The sequence below is a fragment of the Stereum hirsutum genome (assembly GCF_000264905.1).
Source record: "Stereum hirsutum FP-91666 SS1 unplaced genomic scaffold STEHIscaffold_4, whole genome shotgun sequence".
NCBI classification, from domain to species: Eukaryota; Fungi; Basidiomycota; class Agaricomycetes; order Russulales; family Stereaceae; genus Stereum; species Stereum hirsutum.
The window spans coordinates 2,558,275-2,577,431 of record NW_006763134.1 but is presented as its reverse complement, the minus strand read 5'-3'; the positions used below and the strand labels follow the sequence as shown (position 1 = coordinate 2,577,431).

The window sequence follows — 19,157 nt, the reverse complement described above, 5'->3', positions numbered from 1 at the left end:
AGAATCTGTCTTCAGCATATTTGCCCCTGATGATCTTCGGAATCTCGATCCCGGGATGTCCGGAAGCAATTACATCTGTGAGCTTCGGACCAATGCTGTTCATGATGTCTTCACTGAGGCCCGCCGGTTCCTCATCATCGCGTAACACGTCCTGTTCTGGAGCGCGATTAATCTCCTCAGCAGACAACAGAGGTTCAGTATCTTCTTGTTCCTCAGCAATGGGTTCGAGTGGACTCGCATTAGTGACTTTTGAAGTCGGATACGATGCGGGTTCCGAGGACCTCACGCCCTCCAAGGTTTGCGCCGGGGCAGAAACCTTAAGTTTAACCCGCTTTGGAAGCCCAGCATACCCCGCCGATCGCGGGATCTCACCTGCGTACCCCGCATCTGTGCCGAGACGAACCCCGCCCAGCTCCATCAACAGATCTTCAGTTTGAACAGATGATCGCGCGCGCACCTCGTCCCCCACAAGGATAGGAGCCGTAAGCAGACCCTCCAGCCGAGGCAAAGCCACATCGTCCTCGTCCAGAGGCTGAATATATTCGGAAGTAGCTCGGATTACACCTGGCTGCTCGTTAGAGTATATCCGCGAAAGTGCATCAGCCAAGACATTATCAACACCGGGAATATGTGTCACTTCAAAGTCGAAGTCATGCAGCAGCTCGAGCCAGCGGGCCTGACGAGGAGACAACGTACGCTGCGTCTGCAGGCATTCAAGACTCTTATGATCCGTGAATACCCGGAAATGCGCGCCCTGGAGCAAGTGCTTGAAGCGTTTCATCGACTCGACCACTGCAAGCAGTTCTTGTTCATGCACAGGGTAATTCTGCTGCGTAGTCGTAAATTTCCCGGACCAGAAAGCAATAACCGGAGCCGTTCTCCAGTCCTCTCCCTGACTGAGCACGCCACTGGCGCCGGTGTGTGAAGCATCAGTGATTAAGTTCAACGGAGGAGCGCCCGGCGAATAATTAGGAGGGACACGGCGCTCATTTCGCCATGCATGCACCCTCTGCCTTACCTCGTCAAATGCCCGCTGCTCCGTAGCTCCCCAATGCCATCGCGAGTTCTTAGCAGCCACTTCACTGAGTTTAGCCATAGGAATCCGGATGCCTTCGCATCCCGGCGCTAAAAATCCGACTGCGCCTATGAAGGACGCGACAAGATCCTTGTTCGTAGGCACCTTCCAGTTCACGATGGAATCAACTTTATCCGGGTCCATCGCAATGCCACGCTCATCAATAACATGCCCAAGAAGTTTGAGCCGCTTCACAAAGAAGTTTAGTTTGTGTTCGCTCAAAAACAGTTGCTCCCTTTTTAGAATATTGATGACTGCCTTGACATGCTTGACATGATCTTCAACAGTGTCCGAGTAAATCACAATATCATCTAGGTACACATCCATGAATACCCCAATGTATGGTGCAAAAATATGGTTCATCAGAGCTTGGTACGTCGCCCCGCCATTACAATCCCCGATCTGCAATACATTACTGACCATTGTGCCATCGGGAGTATTGAACAGTGTCTTATGAATATCCTCCAGAATAATGCGGATCTGCTCATAAGCGTCTTTCCCATCCACTAACGACCAGAACAGATGTGATGCAACATTTCGCAGGATGGTCTCAATGTCCGGTAACGGTGATGCCATCTTGACAGTGTTGGCATTCCGTTCACGAGCATCAATAGCATTACGCATCCGAAGCACACCATCTCCTTTGTCCGGTTTCTTAAAGATCAACATAGGCATTGAGTTTGTGCCACTCGCGACCACCCATCGTCCCGATTTCAAGTAAGCATCTTTCTTCTCTCTCCAGAGCGGTTTCAGAGGCTCCGGACACCGAGACGGCCTATAGGCATAGATCTTCGATTCGTCCTTCAATGGTATACGATGATTAATCGCCCGGAATGGAGGTAGAGGTGTATCCTCTGCTCCTTTGCAGATCGGCTTCGCATAGGCACGTAATTCTGCCCTCCGCCGCTCAAGCTCATCTTCGAGGACTTCAACAGCATCGCTTTCGACTGTAAGCACGTTTGGTCCACTAATATCTAGAGGCACACTCGAGCCAATAGACACTTGTGCTGGGTTCAGTCCGGCTAGTACCTTGTGTTGATAAAAGAACGGTGTTCCAAGTATTAAGTCATAATTATGCAGGTTTGCTACATCAAACCGCTTCATACAATTAATGTTTTGATACTGAAACCGTACTTGACAGCCAAAATTCAGTTTAGCCCTCGATCCCGACACTGCCATCTGCACCGGCAATTGCTTGTCGAGTGCAGTGGTCTTGATCTTCAGCTGGTCAACCAATGTTGACGAGATAAAGTCAGCCATTGATCCAGTATCAATCAAAGCCCTAGCAGACTCACCATTGACACGCACATTAACAATTATAGGCCTAGGTACCTTCCGCGAAGGATCTTTCACGCGCAACGAAGTGTGCTCCAAAGAGTTAAGGTCAGCCTTGTTTCGTACAGACTTTCCTTTCTTCGCCTTCGGTTTCTCTGCAGTAACAGCTCCTACATAGAAAACGACAGGTTCATCATCCTCCCATGGCGACTCACAAGTGTAATACCCATCTTCGCCACTGGATTCTGACAAGCCGTCTTCTGAAGAAAGTGTCCATGCCTGAACCAGACGCCAAAAATCACGCAGGCCCCGGAGCTCACTGAGATCCGACTCCGTACGCCCAGGATGGTGTTCTACATCATCCTCAGCAATAGTTACGTTCATGTCCTCAGCATCGTCCTCAGTATCGACGACGCTAAGCATCCGTTCGACCTCATCGAGCTCCGAGTCCGGCACAGATTCCAAGTCCGGGACGTTTCCCACGCCACCGTCGTCGGAGACTGAACCAAGGTCCTCGCAGCCACTGCAGCCACCGCTTAGCCCACGGCACGGAATAGGTGTTGGGCTACGCGGAATGGATCGTTTAAACGGTCCCTTATAATGCTGAGTCCCATGAGCGATCACATATTGCAGGTATTCCTCAGCATCCGCATCGAAAGCGGAGTCGGGATTATGTGGTAGTTCACCCGGAGGTAAGCCTGAGTCCTCGCCTTCCTGTATTGGAAGTCCCTGCTGCCGGCGAAGGTATACAGCATAAAGATGTCGAATCTCTTCGAGATCAGGATGCTTTTCGCCGGTATACCACTCTACCATCGCTGGAGGTACGTAGTTGATGACGTCTTCCGTGCATCGAAGTAAATCATGCTTAATACCACCAGTCCGGTTACAACAAGGCCCACCACAATTGCTGGATTCATACCACTTCCCCAGTGCTTCCTGCTCGGCATTCTCGCAGTCGAATTCAAGAAGTTCTCCGGTATAGTGACGGAATCTCATTACGTGGTGACCGCGCGCATCGTACGTCCATCCATTATCTGCTTGAACTAGATAATTCCGATCATAGTCGGGATCCTCATCTGCGACTTTCACTGGTACAGGCTGAGAATGTTCCCTAGCATCCCAGATATCATCCAGGTGAGGTCTCATCTTCTCATGCAGCCAATGCGCTAAATCAAACGTTTGTTTCCGGAATAAAAATCCGGGAACATCAAAGATTACATTGCAATGACGGTCCTGGACATGTATGAGTCCCGTAGGAACGATGTCATCGTCAAGTTCCTGGACTACAAATCGCTCAGGGTCGTTCCATGCACAAGGACGAGTTCCCTCACGCATGTCATCAAAAGGTAGCGGTATGACTCCACGCAGACGCTGATGTACGCTGTCTTTCCACAGCCGTTTCTTGAGAGACCGGATTTCTTCGGACTCATCAAGATTTACCACACCGGCTAAGGATGTACTCGCCACTCCCATGTCTTCAGCTGCCTTTACCTTACTTCGACGCTCGGCTGCCCGTTCTTTGGCTGCCTTCTCGATTGCGTCTTCGTCTAGGTTCAGAACTGCGTTGGTAACCTTACTATCTGGGCAGTCTTTCGCATTGTGACCTTCCTTGCTGCACTTGAAGCACCGGTTCTCTTTCATGTACCGCTGTCTCGTCTCCTTGTCTAGCTTAGGCTTCGGCTGGAACTTAGGCCTGTGCTCCCGGTCGTTCTGGTTTCTGGTCTTATTCTGAAAGTTGTTCGGACGCTTCCCAGAGGTCGAACTCGCCTGTCCTTGCGGAGTTGGCTTGTCCTTTCTCCCAGAATCGTTGTTACGCCCTCCATTTCGGCCCTCATTCCTCCGATCAGTGCTAGGCCTTGTCCTCTGCGATCGCTCGCCCTTGTTTTCCTTAGCCAACAACTTCTCTGTCCGCTCCGCTCGCTGCGCGTACTTGGAGAACTGCTCAAGAGAGATACGCTCGACGTCGAATCCTCGCTTCGTCAAATATGTACGAACGTAGACCTGGCTACGCCTCCATGCTTGGCGTACAATCTCACGCTCGGACACATCGCCAATGGTACTCGCGATGTCCTGTAGCCGCTGAATAAAGTCGCGGATCTCCCAGTTCCCTTGGTGAGTGTTCTCAAACTTGTCGCGCTGTTCCGTTCGGAAATCTGGCGGAAACACATGGTCAAACAACGCAGAGAAAAATTCAGTCTTTGTGAAAGTTCTCCGGCCATTCACCACCTCGCGTTCGTACCACTTGTAAGCCCTGCCTTTCATGTATTGTCCGATTAAGGGTAATATATGCTTCATTTTCATACCTGACCCCTTAATCCAACGTTTGATGTCTCGAGACCATTTCTCGAACTCGTACATATTCGGCGACCCGTCGTATTCTTTCGGAGCGACCTTGTAATATTCCGAAGCCCGTTTAGCGATGGCTAACTTGCGTTTGTACTTCCGCTTAGCCGCTCGCTTCCTAGTCTTGGTATCTGTAGAATCCGACGAGTATACACTCTCAGGCTCGGAGGGGAACAGATCCATAAATTCAGATTCAGAACCGGAATCCGAAGAGGATGAGTCAAGATGCTTGCTTTTGCGTCGCTTGCTCCTTTTCTTCTTGTCTCGATTGTTCCGCTTCTTGTCTTTGGTCCCCAGAGTTCTGCCTAACCCTGTATTCCTTGGTATCTGAGCTGAAGCACTCACTGTCTTTCCTAGCTTCGCGGCCTTGTCCCTCTTTGCACGCTTGGAGGAACTCTTAGACCTTCCGTGATGTCCGGACTTGCGCTTATGTTTCTTGCGACTCTTCAGTTCGTCTTTGCGCTTCTTTTGCCGCTTGCGCTTATCCGCTTTCGGATCCGATGAAGTCTCTGATCCTTCATCCGATGAGTCTTCCGTTGTGGAATCTCCTTCCGTCGACGGATCAAACTCTGAACTTGACGAATCGCGATCCGACCCTCTATAGGTGCTATCCGAATCATCAGGACTAGACCCTCGGCTGCCAGATGAACTCGAGAAGCTACTACTCGACGGATCACTGCTCGGGTTCATAGACGAGTGAACATGACCACTCGGGCCAGCTTCAGCATTCACAAACTGTGTCCGGAACTGAGAACGTCCTCTGTTCTCATTGATCGGGACATGCACTGGTCGCTCAACATCTCCCGTCTGGATATCTGGTTGTCTCAGATCGTCTCTACCTACGGGCTGGTTTTCCGGACGCTCTGCATGGTATCGTTCGAGCTCTTTTTGCATCCGGAGAGCAAACACGCGATCTGCTTTGATCTGGGCCCTTCGCAGATCGCTCTCCTCGAAATCGTATCCGGGAGGGATGTTTTCCTTGTCGGAATCGCCGAGTTCTTCTTCGGACTCTACGGCTCTTTCTTTGCCCTTGCCTTTGGACTTCATTACCGGTTCTTCCTCGATAACCCCCATTGATACATGCAGGTTATTTAGGTCATTCCGGCTCGCGAAAACCTTGCTTGAGACAAAACTGGAGTCTTTCTTGTGTTGAGTCGACTTCTTGGCTTTCTTTCGAGGTGTGCTTCGATCCCGGCGCTTCCCTGCCTCAAGATTCAGATCGGAGATGATCTCGTTCCTGATCGGGCTCCACCGCTCACTTGCACGTTCTACCCACTCGACAGGCAGTTCTCCAATGCCGTTCTCGTCGAGATCACACCAGCGACCAGCAATTTCAGTCTTGTCTACGGGGTCGACGTCTAATATATTTGCTTTAAAGAATTGAGGCCCCGAGACCTCAGGCTGACTAGGGCTACGTTTACTGGCGCGTACAGGCGACTTAGGCTTAACGAAGCCCTTATCGCTCGGAGTTGCGAAGCTTCCAGGCATCCTCCCGCCCTCGGACTTCACCTCTCCCTTCATCCCCAAGTCCTCTGAGTTCACAGACTCAGTCCCCTTCGCATACGCAGGGTACATAGTACCCGCGTGCGTCGCAGCAGCAGGATTCGGAGAATCCGCGCGCGCAGCGTCGATCTCCCTTTCGGAAGACACACTAGCAGCCTCCTCTTGCTGCGATCTCGATCTCGCAGGCACAAGGCCCACGAGCTCGTCCCTAAGGGTCACGTTGCTTGCGGGACCTTGTCCCGCAAGTCCCGGATCCCTGTCTTGGGGAAGGGACAAGAGTCCCCCGATCATTCGGTTCTCGTCCGATGTAGACTCACCTGAACCAATGACCGAGCCGGACTCGGTAATGTGTGGAAGTGGCGAGCTTCTGCCCGTCGGCTCAGGAGCCACGCCACTCAAGTCGTCGTTACTCTCAGACCCCGATCCTCCGTCCTGAAGGACTTTGGCATACGAGGATTTACCAGACCTAGTAACAACCATGGTTTCACAAGTAAAAGGGTGATCAGTCCTTAGACAAGTGAAATAAAAGAAACTTAGCTTGTTGAGTTCAAAATATGTGACGTTCGGCCTAAGACGGAACGCACACGGAGCGAATTAAGATAAGATGAGATTTATCGAATAAGTCTTGATGTTCGCACGGTAAGAGAACTCGACAAATCAAATGGGAATTTAACCCGCTGAGGGGCCACAGTAACTACAGGTGCCCATATATATACATCCAGTCTATATCCACCTAAGCTACCGGTGACCCACAGCCATAGAATCATAGAGAACATATCCACGTAGGAAAAGAACATACTAGACGATTAAAGAATAATAAAACGGCAAGTGGACCACGATCCACAGGCGGTGGGAAAGTGGGTATCGGAAAGGAAGTGGAAGCTCGGGCTCTGCCGGCTCTAGCGAAGCTGGGTGGCAAGCCCGAATCGCGACACGTGTGAACGGATTGCTAGTGACACCTTACGGCCTGTATGTTTCACTGTTATAGATGACTAGTGATTGTTGTGGGAAGTTGCGAGGGTAGCTAGTGTGCTTGTAGTGGACGCGAGAGGACAAAAGGGAAAGTCAACATCGATAGTTACGGCTGGCTCATGTGGGAGAACCACGACACGTTCAAAGCGAGGCTGAGACACACCCGAAACCCTAACCCGACACACTATTCGCGTCAGTCACGCCACTGCCTCGTGGCCTGGTGCATTGGGCCACTCAACCCTAACCACGACATACGGCTTGCTTCCCTGTACGCCTTTTTTTTCGAAAATATCGACCCAACAAAACTGTAGACGATGAAGAGAACTGTAGACGATGAAGAGCGACTGCATCTTTCCATCTTTCGAAAAGATACCGAGGCCGAGGTGGGTGGATAACGGGTATGGTCCATAGGCAAAGCCGTGGCCGCGAGAAATATCAAGATTGACTTCAGATTGACAATATCAAGATAGGTAACGAAATGATACAAAAATGCTGCCACAGAATACATGGTGATTTCTCTCGTCGGAGTTTTAGGTGCTAAGCAAGTGGTAACGGCTAATGTGGCCAGAGTTCGTATTCAGCCACCCCTCAAGCGAAGGACTAGACGAGAACATGGGAATAAAAAAACAAGCAATCAGTCACCAGATGAAATATTGAGGATAAGATCGAGAAAAGGAACCGTACCGAGATGTACCGTCACGCCGTCTCGAATATTGTACTCGCTCAAGAGTTCGCCATCTTCCAACTGCTTTCCAAAACAAATGAGGCGTTGCTGATCAGGCTCAATGCCTTGGCGCTCCTCAACCAGTCGTTTCATGTCCTCGACTGTTGCGCTCTCGATATCGACATCTCGGTATGTTATGTTCTTGCCGTCGAGAGTCTTGATGAATATTGTGACTAAATCGCAAAATGAGACATTTATTCAGTATCTAAAAATATTAGAAATGTCGAACATAGAGCGCACTACTTTTCTTCTCCTTAACCTCATACTCGATATCGCTATCCTCATCGTCAGAGTATGGCATCTCAGGACAACTGGTCCTCCAATGCTCCACCAACTCCCTCCGTTCTCCTAGGAATGCGCAATTCTCCCGCTTGCACCTGACATCAAGAGACTCCAATTCCTATGATAACAATCAATATCAGAATGAGACCGATTCCTGCAGACGAAAAGAATGAGACAACAAACATTGTTCCTGCGAAGGTCGGGGTAGTACGTTTCTACAGAGACTGTCCTTCGACATTCAGGGCAGGAAGGCGACTCGGAATCTTCATCGATATCGATGCAGTGGTCATATAGACATTTTCGACAGAACTCATGGCTACATCTCGTGAGGATCGGGTCGTAGAGGACGTCACTAAGTGCCTCATCGGAAGTCGGCCTCGGTCAAATTCCTCGTACGAATGATGAACTGTTGAACCCACCGGCAGATGGAGCATCGTATATCTTTCTTGTCAGAGCCAATGTCCTCATCGACGTACTCATAGTCGGAACTTTGGGGAGGACTTGGCGGGGAATACAGAAGAGAGAATGTAGAGTGCATGGTGTGCGATTATTTTGAGGCAGTAACGATACGGAGGCCTGTGAGAGCTGCTCACGGGGAGTATATATACGCCATTGTATTTTAGTGGCGGCCATCCTGGCGATCGGAACTGTCAAACCTATGCCCAAGCGTTAAAAATAGCTATAGCTCTAGCCACAAGAACTCAAGCGTCAATTAAGCTTATGAGTAGCGACTCGAGCCTTAGGTTGATTGGCAAAGGCTTGAAGATACGGCCACAGAGTTGCCCGCGCTCGTCGCCACCGACGCCGCCTCAAACTTAAAGTTGTCCTGATAAGTCAAGAATAAGTAGACCGTATGTGCAAACGTTTACTTTGTATATTTTAAGACCCTCAAACCTGATGAACTGTGTCGAAGTAGAACGACGATTGGAAGTTCTAGATAAGCTGAAGTAAGTATCATCTCTAGTGAAGGTTGGCAGCGTCCACCAAGGCAAGAGCCAAGCTTGAGTCGGATATGGCGCCACAAAGAAATGACGTCCCGGGCCGCGAAGCTCCCGGTGCATTTCCAATCGGGAATCCATCAACTTGTTCATGTTATTCCTCTTGTTTGCCTCTCATCCCCTTCTTTCAAACTAGTCGAACTTAAACGATGTCTATTCCATCATCTATCTGGGGCAAGCTGGCTTCATCTGTCGACTCCGCACACAATGCCTCACTTCCCACCGCGAACCACCTAGAACTCACCATGATCATCTACGGCTCCAATTCCACCGACTCTCCCAACCACGACATCCGTTTCGCCAATCCCGAAAATCAACGCCGACTCGAAGTCATCATGCGACCGAAAATGCCGGAATATGTGAAAGATAAACATCGGGCAAAAGACGTGCAAGGGGTTTCGGATTGGGTGCAGGATATGCTTAGAAAAATCGTGCCGAGTTTGAAGCATAGTCAAAATTGGTATTGCGAGTTTTGCGGTGCGTCGTCTTCACTTCGCCGCTTCGTATGAGACGCATTTTGAGTAATATCCTATAGATAAGCCTGCGCGTGAATCGTATGTGCAGAATATGTTTTGGACACATCTCGATCCCCCTCGCGCAAACGCCTACGTACGTCTACCACGTACTATACACCACATGTGCCAATCACGTATGTTCATTTTTTTCAGGTTCATTTGATCTGCGATACTTCTAGAGGGCCTTGCTCGAAACTCCTTCATGAAATCGCTCGTGAAGCCGGCACCGTCGTTGGCGAGTCACAGAAAACACTAGATAAGCAAGAAAAGAAAGCCAAGAAGATCATCCGCGGCTCATCTATTCCGGAGTCCGGGCAGTTTCCGTTGATGGGAAGCTGTGCATTTTGCGAGGACGATGTGAAGGCTAGGGAAGTGGGATTAGACGTTGGCATGAGTAGGTGTACGGGATGTAAGATTACGAGGTGTGTTTCGTCTTCTTTTCTCCGCGAGGTGGGAGGATTGTACTCATGGAGTTGCTACTCTTGCCAGGTATTGCAGGTCAGTTCTAACAATGCTCATTGTTTCCTTTGCGTTTCGTCCCTGAAGCTCATCACTGTCCGTGTTCAACAGCAGAGAATGTCAGACGCAGGATTGGCCACAGCACAAGGAAGCCTGCAAAATAGTAAAGGACGTGAAGTGGGTCTGGACATGAGCGATTTGGTTAGTCTTCTCTTACATTTGATCGTGCATAGTCACTGACGATCTAATCCATCGACAGTCCCTTGAATTAGATACGTTGCACCCTGCGTGAATTGCTGACGAGAGCGTAGATCCCAATCTGCGCACCCATTGTATTTCCGTTGACTGTATTTCTTATTAGGTTGTACGCCTCAAATGTATCCTTCGTTCCACGCTGTATGCTCCCTTTCTGACTTGTAAAGTGGTGTCGCCAACATAAAGGCTAAGTGATCTTTCTCCCAGTGCCATTACGCTTTCAGTTCTTAGTGACCTCAGTTTCATTAGCTGCACACAAGGAGAATCTGATCACCAGAGTCATATTCGAGGGCGGAGACAACATCCAGCTGCGCCTCCAGCTCAGAATCTGCGTTCGCCGTCCCCACTCTCTTCCGATTCCTTCTGGTCTGTATTTCGAAGAGTCTTGGCAATGCTTGGCAAGGATTCTGTATGACAATCACAATCCGTTTCTCTGGGAAGATTGTGATGGTCGAAAGGCGAGACGAGGAACGCGAAAGCGCTCACAAATGCCCCGTGCATCGTTTATCTCACCAAGAGTTCATCATACCTTCTGCGTTTGGTCCAAAGTTCCCGTCTCAACGGCAATGGTTTCAGTCCGGTCGCCCTTTAAGCTTCATCCGCGAGACGAACTGAGATGTAAGTGCTTTGTGCAGGCGTTTATCCCGAATATATGGTCATATCACGAGGTGCTTTGGGGGAGATAGGGTGGACAAGTCGGCACGTTCGAAGTCATTTACGGCGGAATAACGCTATCTGTAATGGGACGTGGCGAGGCCCTTGGTTTTTTTTTCCGATGCTGATCCTTCTTCCTACTAACCTGAACGTGGTGCAGAGCCTCTTTATCTGCGATCTGTTGAATGATTTCTTCCAGCGCTCTAACACGTTTGACCCAGACGTGCGAGTCCCCCCAATTGTTGATTGACTTCACATTGCCACTCGTAACCTCTACGCTACGGACTCGACATATGAATCCTGTGTTGACTCAAGTCAACTCAACCGAGCCGAAGAATCCTCTCTCCTTGTTCTCGTCCACTGCACATATCATGATATGCACGCGGTGAGTATGGCCCGTGTGGGTATCATGATGATCGTGGGCCACAACTGATCCATTTTTCCCAAGTATGACTCGTATGTGCCTACTCTATACTTGACTTGAACGCGATCCTGCTATCTTCCCAGGATTAGCGCTCTTACATATAAACTCGATGGATTTCTGTTGAAGTGCACTCGCGAGCTCACTTCCTACCTCTTCCGTCTGCTGGGGCTCTCTGACCATCTTCTCCTCCTCTGCTGTCATACCAGGTCGCACGGTGCATATAACGCTTGAAGAATCCACACAAACATGCCATCTCGCGCCGTTTTTCTTGCCCCAGGCGTTATCTGCCTCTTCATAGCCTTCGTTCTATCTCTACTCGTGTCTATCTCCTTGCCTACCCTTCCCGCGTTGGACATTACGAGAACGCACTATGATACCGACTTCTTGGAAAATGGAGGTGATATAAACGGTGTACATCTCCTCGGCGAACTGAGGGTATGTGTTCTCACTCTATGGTGGCGAAGATTGGTGGTTATTGAAGGAGTTTACTGATTATTGTAAATATAGCTCGGTATTTGGTGCGGTTCATTTCCTCCACTCTACACAGAATTGGCGATGAAACTGACCAACGTACGCGAACAGGGCATATTGTGGCTATAGCGCGGATAATGGGGACAAGACCTGTATACACCAAGGTAAGCTATTCAGCGCCGCGGTTTTTTCGTTAATACCACCTCCCTAGCACTGGCAGCGTGTACATATATCTCATGCTGTTCTTCTAGGACATGGATACACTGTCAATCTCCCATTCATTGGGGCAGACGACTCTGGCTCAAACCCAGTGATCGGTATCGTAACTATCGGGTCTTCTTGGACCAGAGGTCTCGCCGTTCATCCTGTTGGTAGGTGGTACTCCAAATTTCACCCATTCACATGTCCGTCGTACTGACTGAATGTAACGATAACCTTCCTTTCGTACTGACTGATCGTATAGCAACTGCGGTGATTGGCATCGCCTTCATCCTCTCGCTCTCTTCCAACCTCGCCATCGAACTGGCCTCATCCATCGTGTCTTTGCTCGCCGCATTTCTTACGCTTCTTGCATTCATCATCGATATCGCGTTGTATGCACACACCAAACACGAGATGCACGCGATAGACCAGTCAAAGACCGTGACTGCCCCCGGTACGTTCCTCTTCGCTGTCTATCGCAAACAGCATGCGCGATAGAATCATTGACCCTGTCCAGTACTGTGCACTACATGTGGATACTCACGCAAACCTTTGCGTACAGGCTTCTGGCTCACGTTCGTCTCCCTCGTTATGCTCATCATCGCAAGTTTCACGGTCTGCATCGGTCGGCGACGCCACCTCGCTAACGAGGATCCGTTTGCGGACAACAAAGGCATCCGTTTGGCTTTCTGGAAGCGCTGATTCCGGAGCCTTCACGGTGTTATCATAACCGACCAGAGGACATTGCGAAAGGTTACTCACTCTTATGATGAGCGCACTCGATCAGACTTCTAAGCACACTGCTACTCATGAACACAAGGAGGGTCGATTTCGAGTGCGATTAGAATTTTTGGTAGCGGATGCTCTTGTACCTAGTGAATGAGATACAAGAATGCCATGTCACAAATGAACGTATTCATTGACCGAACCCATGCGATGAATGATCCCCAAACCTATGTGTCCAGAAAAAGCAGTGTTATTTACGAGGATTATGTACCATACAGTCTGTATCTGAGGAGTCTTGTCAATGTTTCCCCAATTTTATGTAGAGTATAACAGTAACATTCAATTTCCATGGGAAAATTGTGATACGGTCGAGAATGGTTTAGCGTATTGCTCCATGTATGGCGCTCATGTACATCCCGTGGACCATTTTTTCACCGAGAGTTTGCCATGCCCTGTGCATCTGGTATCAGGTTCCCGCCCGGGTCCGATGGTTCTAATCGCTTTCTCGCCTGGACCACCACTCAGCAGCGAGATGAACTGAGGTGGAAGTGCTTTAGGCAAGCGTATATGCCTAATGTAGGTTCATGAGGCGCTCCTGATGGGCATACGGCGGAGAAGTCGGTGCATTCGAAGTCGTTGAACGTTACGAATACTTCCGCTACACGGTGGGGGCGGTGAGGTCCTTTTGTTTTTACCGTGCCTGTCCCTTTGACCTGCAGCTGCCCACAAGCTGTAGCAGAGCCTCTTTATCTGGAATCCGTCGAACAGCACCGGTCAGCGGCTGGCCACAGTTAATCCAAGGACGTAGTACGAGCCTCCGGTGAAGGACGACTTCATGTAACTGTGCTCAGTCTCTCTGGTCTGGACTTGGGATCAGTATAACTATGTCGGCTGCGTTGTCTCTACTGTACTGAAATCGAGGATTCTCTCTCTATATCATTGTTGTCGATCAAAACATAGTACACATGGTGAATTTGACCCGTGTGGGTATCCTGATGATTACGTGTCACAGTTTAGCCAGTATTTCCTCGGACTGTATGACTCGCATATACCCGTACTTGACTTGCTTGCGATCCTGCGCATGCTTCCCGGGGTCAGTTCTCGTCCATATAAACTCGATGGAGTTCTCCTCAAGTGTACTCGCGAGCTTCGCCCTTCTATCCTCTGCTTGGGTTACCTGACTACCTAATGCACGATCGTGTCATACTAATTCATCCGACGAACTTCACAGTAGAAAACTTAGCCCATCTTCACCATGCCATCTCGCGCTGTCTTGCTGGCTCCAGGGGTCATCTGTCTCTTCGTAGCATTCGTTCTATCTCTGCTCGTTTCGATATCTTTACCCACCCTCCCCGCATTGGACATTGCTAGGACGGACTTTGACACCAGCTTCTTTGAAGATGGAAATATTCCGACAAAAGGCGTGATTGTTCTTGGTCAAGTGAGGGTACGTCTTTTGGCTTCTTGAAATATCTTGCAGCGACTGAAAGGGAATAACCATCTATTTTGACTATCGCTTGTACAGCTTGGCATCTGGTATGCTCTCTTTTCTCGCTGTAGAATCTTAATTGAACTTGCCATTCCAAAAACCCAGGGCATACTGCGGTTATGACACCGATGGTACTAACACCAACAAGACCTGCAGAGACCAAGGCACGCCAGCTCGCGTCGCCAGATCATTCCTTATTCAACGCTTGTGTAACATTTCTTGATGTGAAACTTCTCCAGGGCATGGATACACTGTGCGACTTCCTTACTTCAAGGCAGGCGACGTTCCCGCGAATCCGGAGGTCGATGTCGCCACCATCAGTTCTTCCTGGACCAGGGGTCTTGCCATTCATCCTGTCGGTACGTGGTGTCTTCGTTCCGTCTCCACTCATACTCGCATTTTTGTCAGAATACACTAATATTGTTTTTCACCTACGGATCATGTAGCCACCGCGGTCATTGGGATCGCCTTCATCCTATCCCTCTCGACCAACCTCGCCATAGAACTCACCTCTTCTATCGTCTCTCTTCTCGCGGTCCTCATAACACTTCTTGCCTTCGTTGTCGACATTGCATTATATGTAAACGCCAAACATGTCATGAGCGTGGTCACGGGAACAAAGACTGTCACCGCACCAGGTACTTATGTCGCTCCTTCACATGCTTGACGTCTATTCTGTGTGATATACACACCGCAGTCCACACAAAGCTAATAACGCTAACTTGAATCCTCGACCATCCACAGGTTTTTGGCTCACATTCACCTCCCTCATCATGCTCCTCATCGAAAGTTTCACGATCTGCATCGGTCGACGCCGCCGCGCGAAAGAGGGTCCGTCTGCGGACAGTAAAGGCATCCGTTTGGCGTTTTGGAGGCGCTGAGATTGCACACTACGGTCTACATGGTCGAGACAAGGTCTCCAAATGATACCCATATTGATGATAACGAGATGTTTCTTCGACGCACCAGTGCCTCTGAGTAGTGTGAACGGGATTGAAATGTATCCTATGCCATAGGTGGACACGTTATTTGACTGAAAGCAATTCAGGGAGAAAATTCCAGGGCTGCGATATTCACACTCGCATCACCCCTTACACTATCTCTGGCTTCCTGCCCTGATATCCTCCCAGGTCATGTTTCCATCATGGCCTCTATTGAGGACAAATGACTTTCGACCCAGGATATGCAGTCCTCGAGATATTTCTCCTTGATATCCGGCTCGGTCATGAGATCGTGATAGGCATCCTGTCAGTACATACGGAAGTAAGTTCACGAGTTCTAATAAAACGAGACAAGCAGGAGAAATGGCGAAAGTGAACTGAGCGACGAACGGGATAGAGAATGAGACGTTTATCCAACGCATCGACTTTCTTGAAGAAGTCCTCGCTCGCGGGGCATAAGTTCAGCTACAAGTCCGCAATGGACAGTTAAATCAGGTTATGATGAGGCGTAAAGATAGATATGCCAGCTTACATCGTCGGCCGTCCCGTGAAGCATCAAGAGCTGCAGGGCGGACAAGATGAATGAGTGAAGAAAGTAGAAGAAGGAAAAAGAGCACGGACAGGAAGATCCTTCGGCCAGTGTTTGTAATCTTCGGTAGCAAGTCGAATTCCCTAGCCAGTGAAACATAATCAAACGAGGGCACAATCGTTTGAAAGAAGGAGATCAAAACGCACTGCAGTGAACCTATCGGAGACACTTTGATACGTGCCATACTCCCTAACCCATGGATCCGTCACTAGTGCCTCTCCGATAGACAGATCGTGGCTGATGGCCTATCATCGATCAATGACGCTGACTGTAAGTAGGGATGGAATCACTTCGGTCATTCAACAGAAGATTCAACGCACCTCTGGTCTGACGGGCGTCGAAAAGTGTATATCTGGAAAGACCTTGCTGATCAGGCTGATCCCCCATACGGCCAACGACGGTGGGGGTCGAGTGAGTCGAATCCATGGGCTGGATGCGATAACTCCAGAGAGGAGTGCGATGGACCTAGGGTCACGAGCATTCGTCTGATTTGCGATGAAGTCGAGTACAATCCCTCCTCCCTTTCGGATCTACGTCAGTCTTGGTGGTTTATGTCCAGGTTTCGTAGAAGACATACCATCGAATGACCCATCAAATACACCGGAACCTCCTTCCCGAATGCCTCGCTAACATATCTCACCGCCCACTCCACATCTCCCAATACTGTCCCCATCTTTCCGTATACACTCCCGGGCGACCGATGCGTTTCGTCCAGCGCCGTCCTCCCGAACCCCCGCAAATCGAATGTGAAGACAGAAAATCCACGGCTGGCCCACGCACGGTGAAAGTTTTCATACCGACAAATATGTTCATCGTACCCGTGGATAAAAACGATGACAGCTCGTGGAGATCCGTCGCTGACGGATGTAGGAGTGTAAAGACGGGTGTAGAATGAGGTGCTTGAGGGTCCTTCGAGCCAGGATTCAGACGTTTTAGACATGGTAAATAGGAGGAAAAGAGGTGAGTTGTCTTACGGGCGTGCGATATTGGGTCCCTGACCTTGGCTGATATACGATTGGAGGTTCATCGCCTTGAACATCGAGAAACCCGACTGATATCACAGCTGATCGCGATTCGCGATGCCGAAGATTGTGAGCTAACGCAGAGAGCACGCTCAAGTGTGATGACCATTGAGAGAAACTGGGTTAAGCACGTTGGTGAGCATCTGTTGTTGTGATAACGATTATAACGGAGAAAAATAGGTTGTGACCGTCGTTGCTGACATTCAGAAGAGAACTTCGCCACTCAAGTACTCAGTGGCGCAGGTGGAGTGCTGACGGCAAACCCCGAGTAATCCTCCCACGAATCCAGCGTCCTCGATGTCGGGGTCATCATTCCTTTTCCTCTGCACAACGTTGAATTGTGGTTGATCTTCCTCATATGCGTACGCACCAGTGGGGGATTATGTGGATGTTTAATAATGCTTCTGGATCTCTTGACATTCCAACCTGGGTAGACTACGCCGCAGACCAGGGCCTGCTTCAAACACGGTGCAGCGTGATACGTGGCCGGAGGGAGAGACGAGAAGAGGGTCCAAGAGGTACAGAATATGGGGTTGCATGATGTGCGTAGCCTCAATCTTCTGCCGTCCAGATCGACTGACGAACGTCTTCAGAACGATAGCATAGATGTACTTGTAATAGGTCCAAAATACATCAATATATTTTATACGGACTGGTTCCTATAAATCTGGTAACACCAGTGACAATTTCCACGTCTCTATCGCCCCGTATCACAACTCATTTTCCCCGCCACGAGAGTTCACTGCGCTCTCAGAAAGCTTCCTATTACCTCGAGGTACACCTCTCGCTCCTCGAACATCGGCACGTGACTGCTTTTCTCAAATACCGCTCGTTGCACATTCGGGATGTTGTCCAAGAACGGTCGAATGGCTGCATATCCCGCCTCGTCCTGAGCGCCGTGAGTAACGAGGGTCGGGCACTGGATGTTGTGTACGATGTCGACAACGGACCAATCCTTCAACGTGGCGGTACACACGAACGTCATTCTCCCGACCCTGAATAGATTGGTATGTATCAGTCGATATTTGAACTTAGGACAAATGATCGACATATCCTACTTACATAGCGTCGGTGACTGCCATATCAGCCTCCATATCCCGCAGCGACTCCACCAAGTCCTCCGGCCACGGCTGCAGCGTACAGACATGCCTGTTATTGAACACCTCCATCGCCTTCTCATACTCCTTACTCTCCAAATTACCTTCCCTCTCGTATCTCACAGCCACCTCCCTCACCTCTTCCGGAAACTCTTTCAACAAATCGTTCACACACTCCATCCACAAATCCATCGATGCCGGACTACTCGAAAGCACCAGCTTCTTCAACCCAACCGCCGCCTCCGTCCTCGCCGCAGCCCAATTTGAGGCTAACATACCGCCCCACGAATGTCCCAATAGCGCAAAATCGTCAGCGATCCCGAAGTAAGAGATCAAGTTCTCAAGCTCGTCCATGAAGAGGTCGACGTTCCAGAACGAAGCAGGTTTGTCGGGTAGGTGCGTTGATTTCCCGCAGCCGAGCTGGTCGTAGAAGATGACGGGAATACGGTGCTTTTTCCAGACTGCGGAGAGGGGGAACATGTATTGACAAGGGACGCCAGGGCCGCCGTGCAGTACGACGAGTGGACGGGTGGTGCGGGAGAGAGTGCCGACGAGACGGTACCAGGTCTGGTGCGTCTCGGCGTCGTGGGTGAAGGGGATGAAGCCTGTTGAGTCTTCCGAGGGAAGGGAGGGAAGGGACATGGCCAATGCTGCTCGAAACGAAAGCGTAGACCGAGGGTTGATGTAGGGAGTGCTTTGGGGGAAGGTTTTGAATAAGCCGCAGAATCGAGGTCGTTCAGCTCTTTAACATGAATGCGCGCGGCGAGAAGGGTCAAGTGCAGCCGTTGGTGCGTACTATTCGCGTATTTAGATCGCCCAGTCGCTGATTGTCTCACAGGTCGTCTCTTTTTGACACGCTTTCACTCGCTGGTACAATTGGGTGTGAGTTTGATGAATTACTTCCCAGGCTGCGTCACTGACCATCCCTGTCCGATATTTGTAGACTTCATGGGACGTCCGTGCTGAATGCCCTCCTCGACGAGCCTACTCTTGCTTCCTGACCGAGCATACAATTTCATTATCTGCTCCTATCGAATTCTGCAGTCACCAATCCATTGAAATGTGCCTCACTTGCAGCCCCAGCGTGTCCTCCTTCAGCCCTCTCTGGACCAACCTTCCTCAAACCTGATCCTTAGCCAACG

At 49.9% G+C, this 19,157-nt stretch overlaps 7 protein-coding genes across 7 annotated transcripts; 3 read left to right on the top strand and 4 right to left on the bottom strand.

Moving 5' to 3' along the window:
* Positions 1-2,228: 2,228 nt before the first annotated feature.
* On the bottom strand, positions 2,229-6,676 carry STEHIDRAFT_109583 (uncharacterized protein; the record flags this gene model as incomplete). Its single annotated transcript, XM_007302158.1, has 2 exons — positions 2,229-2,299; positions 2,371-6,676. The coding sequence occupies 2 exons, from the start codon at positions 6,674-6,676 to the stop codon at positions 2,229-2,231; spliced, it is 4,377 nt and encodes a 1,458-aa protein (XP_007302220.1).
* A 1,126-nt stretch (positions 6,677-7,802) lies between these two features.
* On the bottom strand, positions 7,803-8,060 carry STEHIDRAFT_53212 (ubiquitin-like protein; the record flags this gene model as incomplete). Its single annotated transcript, XM_007301481.1, has 1 exon — positions 7,803-8,060. A coding segment is annotated over one exon (258 nt), but the record flags the coding sequence as incomplete, so codon positions are not given.
* Positions 8,061-9,344: 1,284 nt separating this feature from the next.
* On the top strand, positions 9,345-10,533 carry STEHIDRAFT_120026 (uncharacterized protein). Its single transcript, XM_007302157.1, has 6 exons — positions 9,345-9,649; positions 9,708-9,781; positions 9,841-10,111; positions 10,146-10,149; positions 10,255-10,347; positions 10,406-10,533. The coding sequence occupies exons 1-5, from the start codon at positions 9,418-9,420 to the stop codon at positions 10,337-10,339; spliced, it is 666 nt and encodes a 221-aa protein (XP_007302219.1). The 5' UTR covers positions 9,345-9,417; the 3' UTR covers positions 10,340-10,347; positions 10,406-10,533.
* A 1,108-nt stretch (positions 10,534-11,641) lies between these two features.
* STEHIDRAFT_120025 (uncharacterized protein) lies at positions 11,642-13,053 on the top strand. The gene is made up of 6 exons (XM_007302156.1): positions 11,642-11,914; positions 11,987-11,997; positions 12,062-12,114; positions 12,202-12,321; positions 12,414-12,605; positions 12,714-13,053. The coding sequence occupies exons 1-6, from the start codon at positions 11,726-11,728 to the stop codon at positions 12,851-12,853; spliced, it is 705 nt and encodes a 234-aa protein (XP_007302218.1). The 5' UTR covers positions 11,642-11,725; the 3' UTR covers positions 12,854-13,053.
* Positions 13,054-14,132: 1,079 nt separating this feature from the next.
* On the top strand, positions 14,133-15,247 carry STEHIDRAFT_155056 (uncharacterized protein; the record flags this gene model as incomplete). The annotated part of the gene is made up of 6 exons (XM_007302155.1): positions 14,133-14,324; positions 14,403-14,413; positions 14,472-14,497; positions 14,606-14,725; positions 14,813-15,004; positions 15,111-15,247. The coding sequence occupies 6 exons, from the start codon at positions 14,133-14,135 to the stop codon at positions 15,245-15,247; spliced, it is 678 nt and encodes a 225-aa protein (XP_007302217.1).
* A 250-nt stretch (positions 15,248-15,497) lies between these two features.
* STEHIDRAFT_52999 (lysophospholipase) lies at positions 15,498-16,836 on the bottom strand (the record flags this gene model as incomplete). Its single annotated transcript, XM_007301464.1, has 7 exons — positions 15,498-15,611; positions 15,698-15,772; positions 15,840-15,869; positions 15,929-15,979; positions 16,043-16,141; positions 16,217-16,417; positions 16,474-16,836. The coding sequence occupies 7 exons, from the start codon at positions 16,834-16,836 to the stop codon at positions 15,498-15,500; spliced, it is 933 nt and encodes a 310-aa protein (XP_007301526.1).
* Positions 16,837-17,657: 821 nt separating this feature from the next.
* On the bottom strand, positions 17,658-18,657 carry STEHIDRAFT_53119 (proline imino-peptidase; the record flags this gene model as incomplete). Its single annotated transcript, XM_007301470.1, has 2 exons — positions 17,658-17,913; positions 17,981-18,657. 2 exons carry the CDS (start codon positions 18,655-18,657, stop codon positions 17,658-17,660), a joined length of 933 nt encoding a protein of 310 aa, XP_007301532.1.
* Between the last annotated feature and the right edge of the window lie 500 nt (positions 18,658-19,157).

Bases quoted from the DNA above. Each gene is read 5' to 3' on its own strand.
- STEHIDRAFT_120025 (XM_007302156.1), top strand. From the start codon at position 11,726: ATGCCATCTCGCGCCGTTTTTCTTGCCCCAGGCGTTATCTGCCTCTTC. The intron at 12,115-12,201 runs GTAAGCTATTCA...CTGTTCTTCTAG, and splicing joins CAAGACCTGTATACACCAAG to GACATGGATACACTGTCAAT. The intron at 12,606-12,713 runs GTACGTTCCTCT...CTTTGCGTACAG, and splicing joins AAAGACCGTGACTGCCCCCG to GCTTCTGGCTCACGTTCGTC.
- STEHIDRAFT_120026 (XM_007302157.1), top strand. From the start codon at position 9,418: ATGATCATCTACGGCTCCAATTCCACCGACTCTCCCAACCACGACATC. The intron at 9,650-9,707 runs GTGCGTCGTCTT...AATATCCTATAG, and splicing joins TTGGTATTGCGAGTTTTGCG to ATAAGCCTGCGCGTGAATCG. The intron at 9,782-9,840 runs GTACGTCTACCA...CATTTTTTTCAG, and splicing joins CCCCTCGCGCAAACGCCTAC to GTTCATTTGATCTGCGATAC.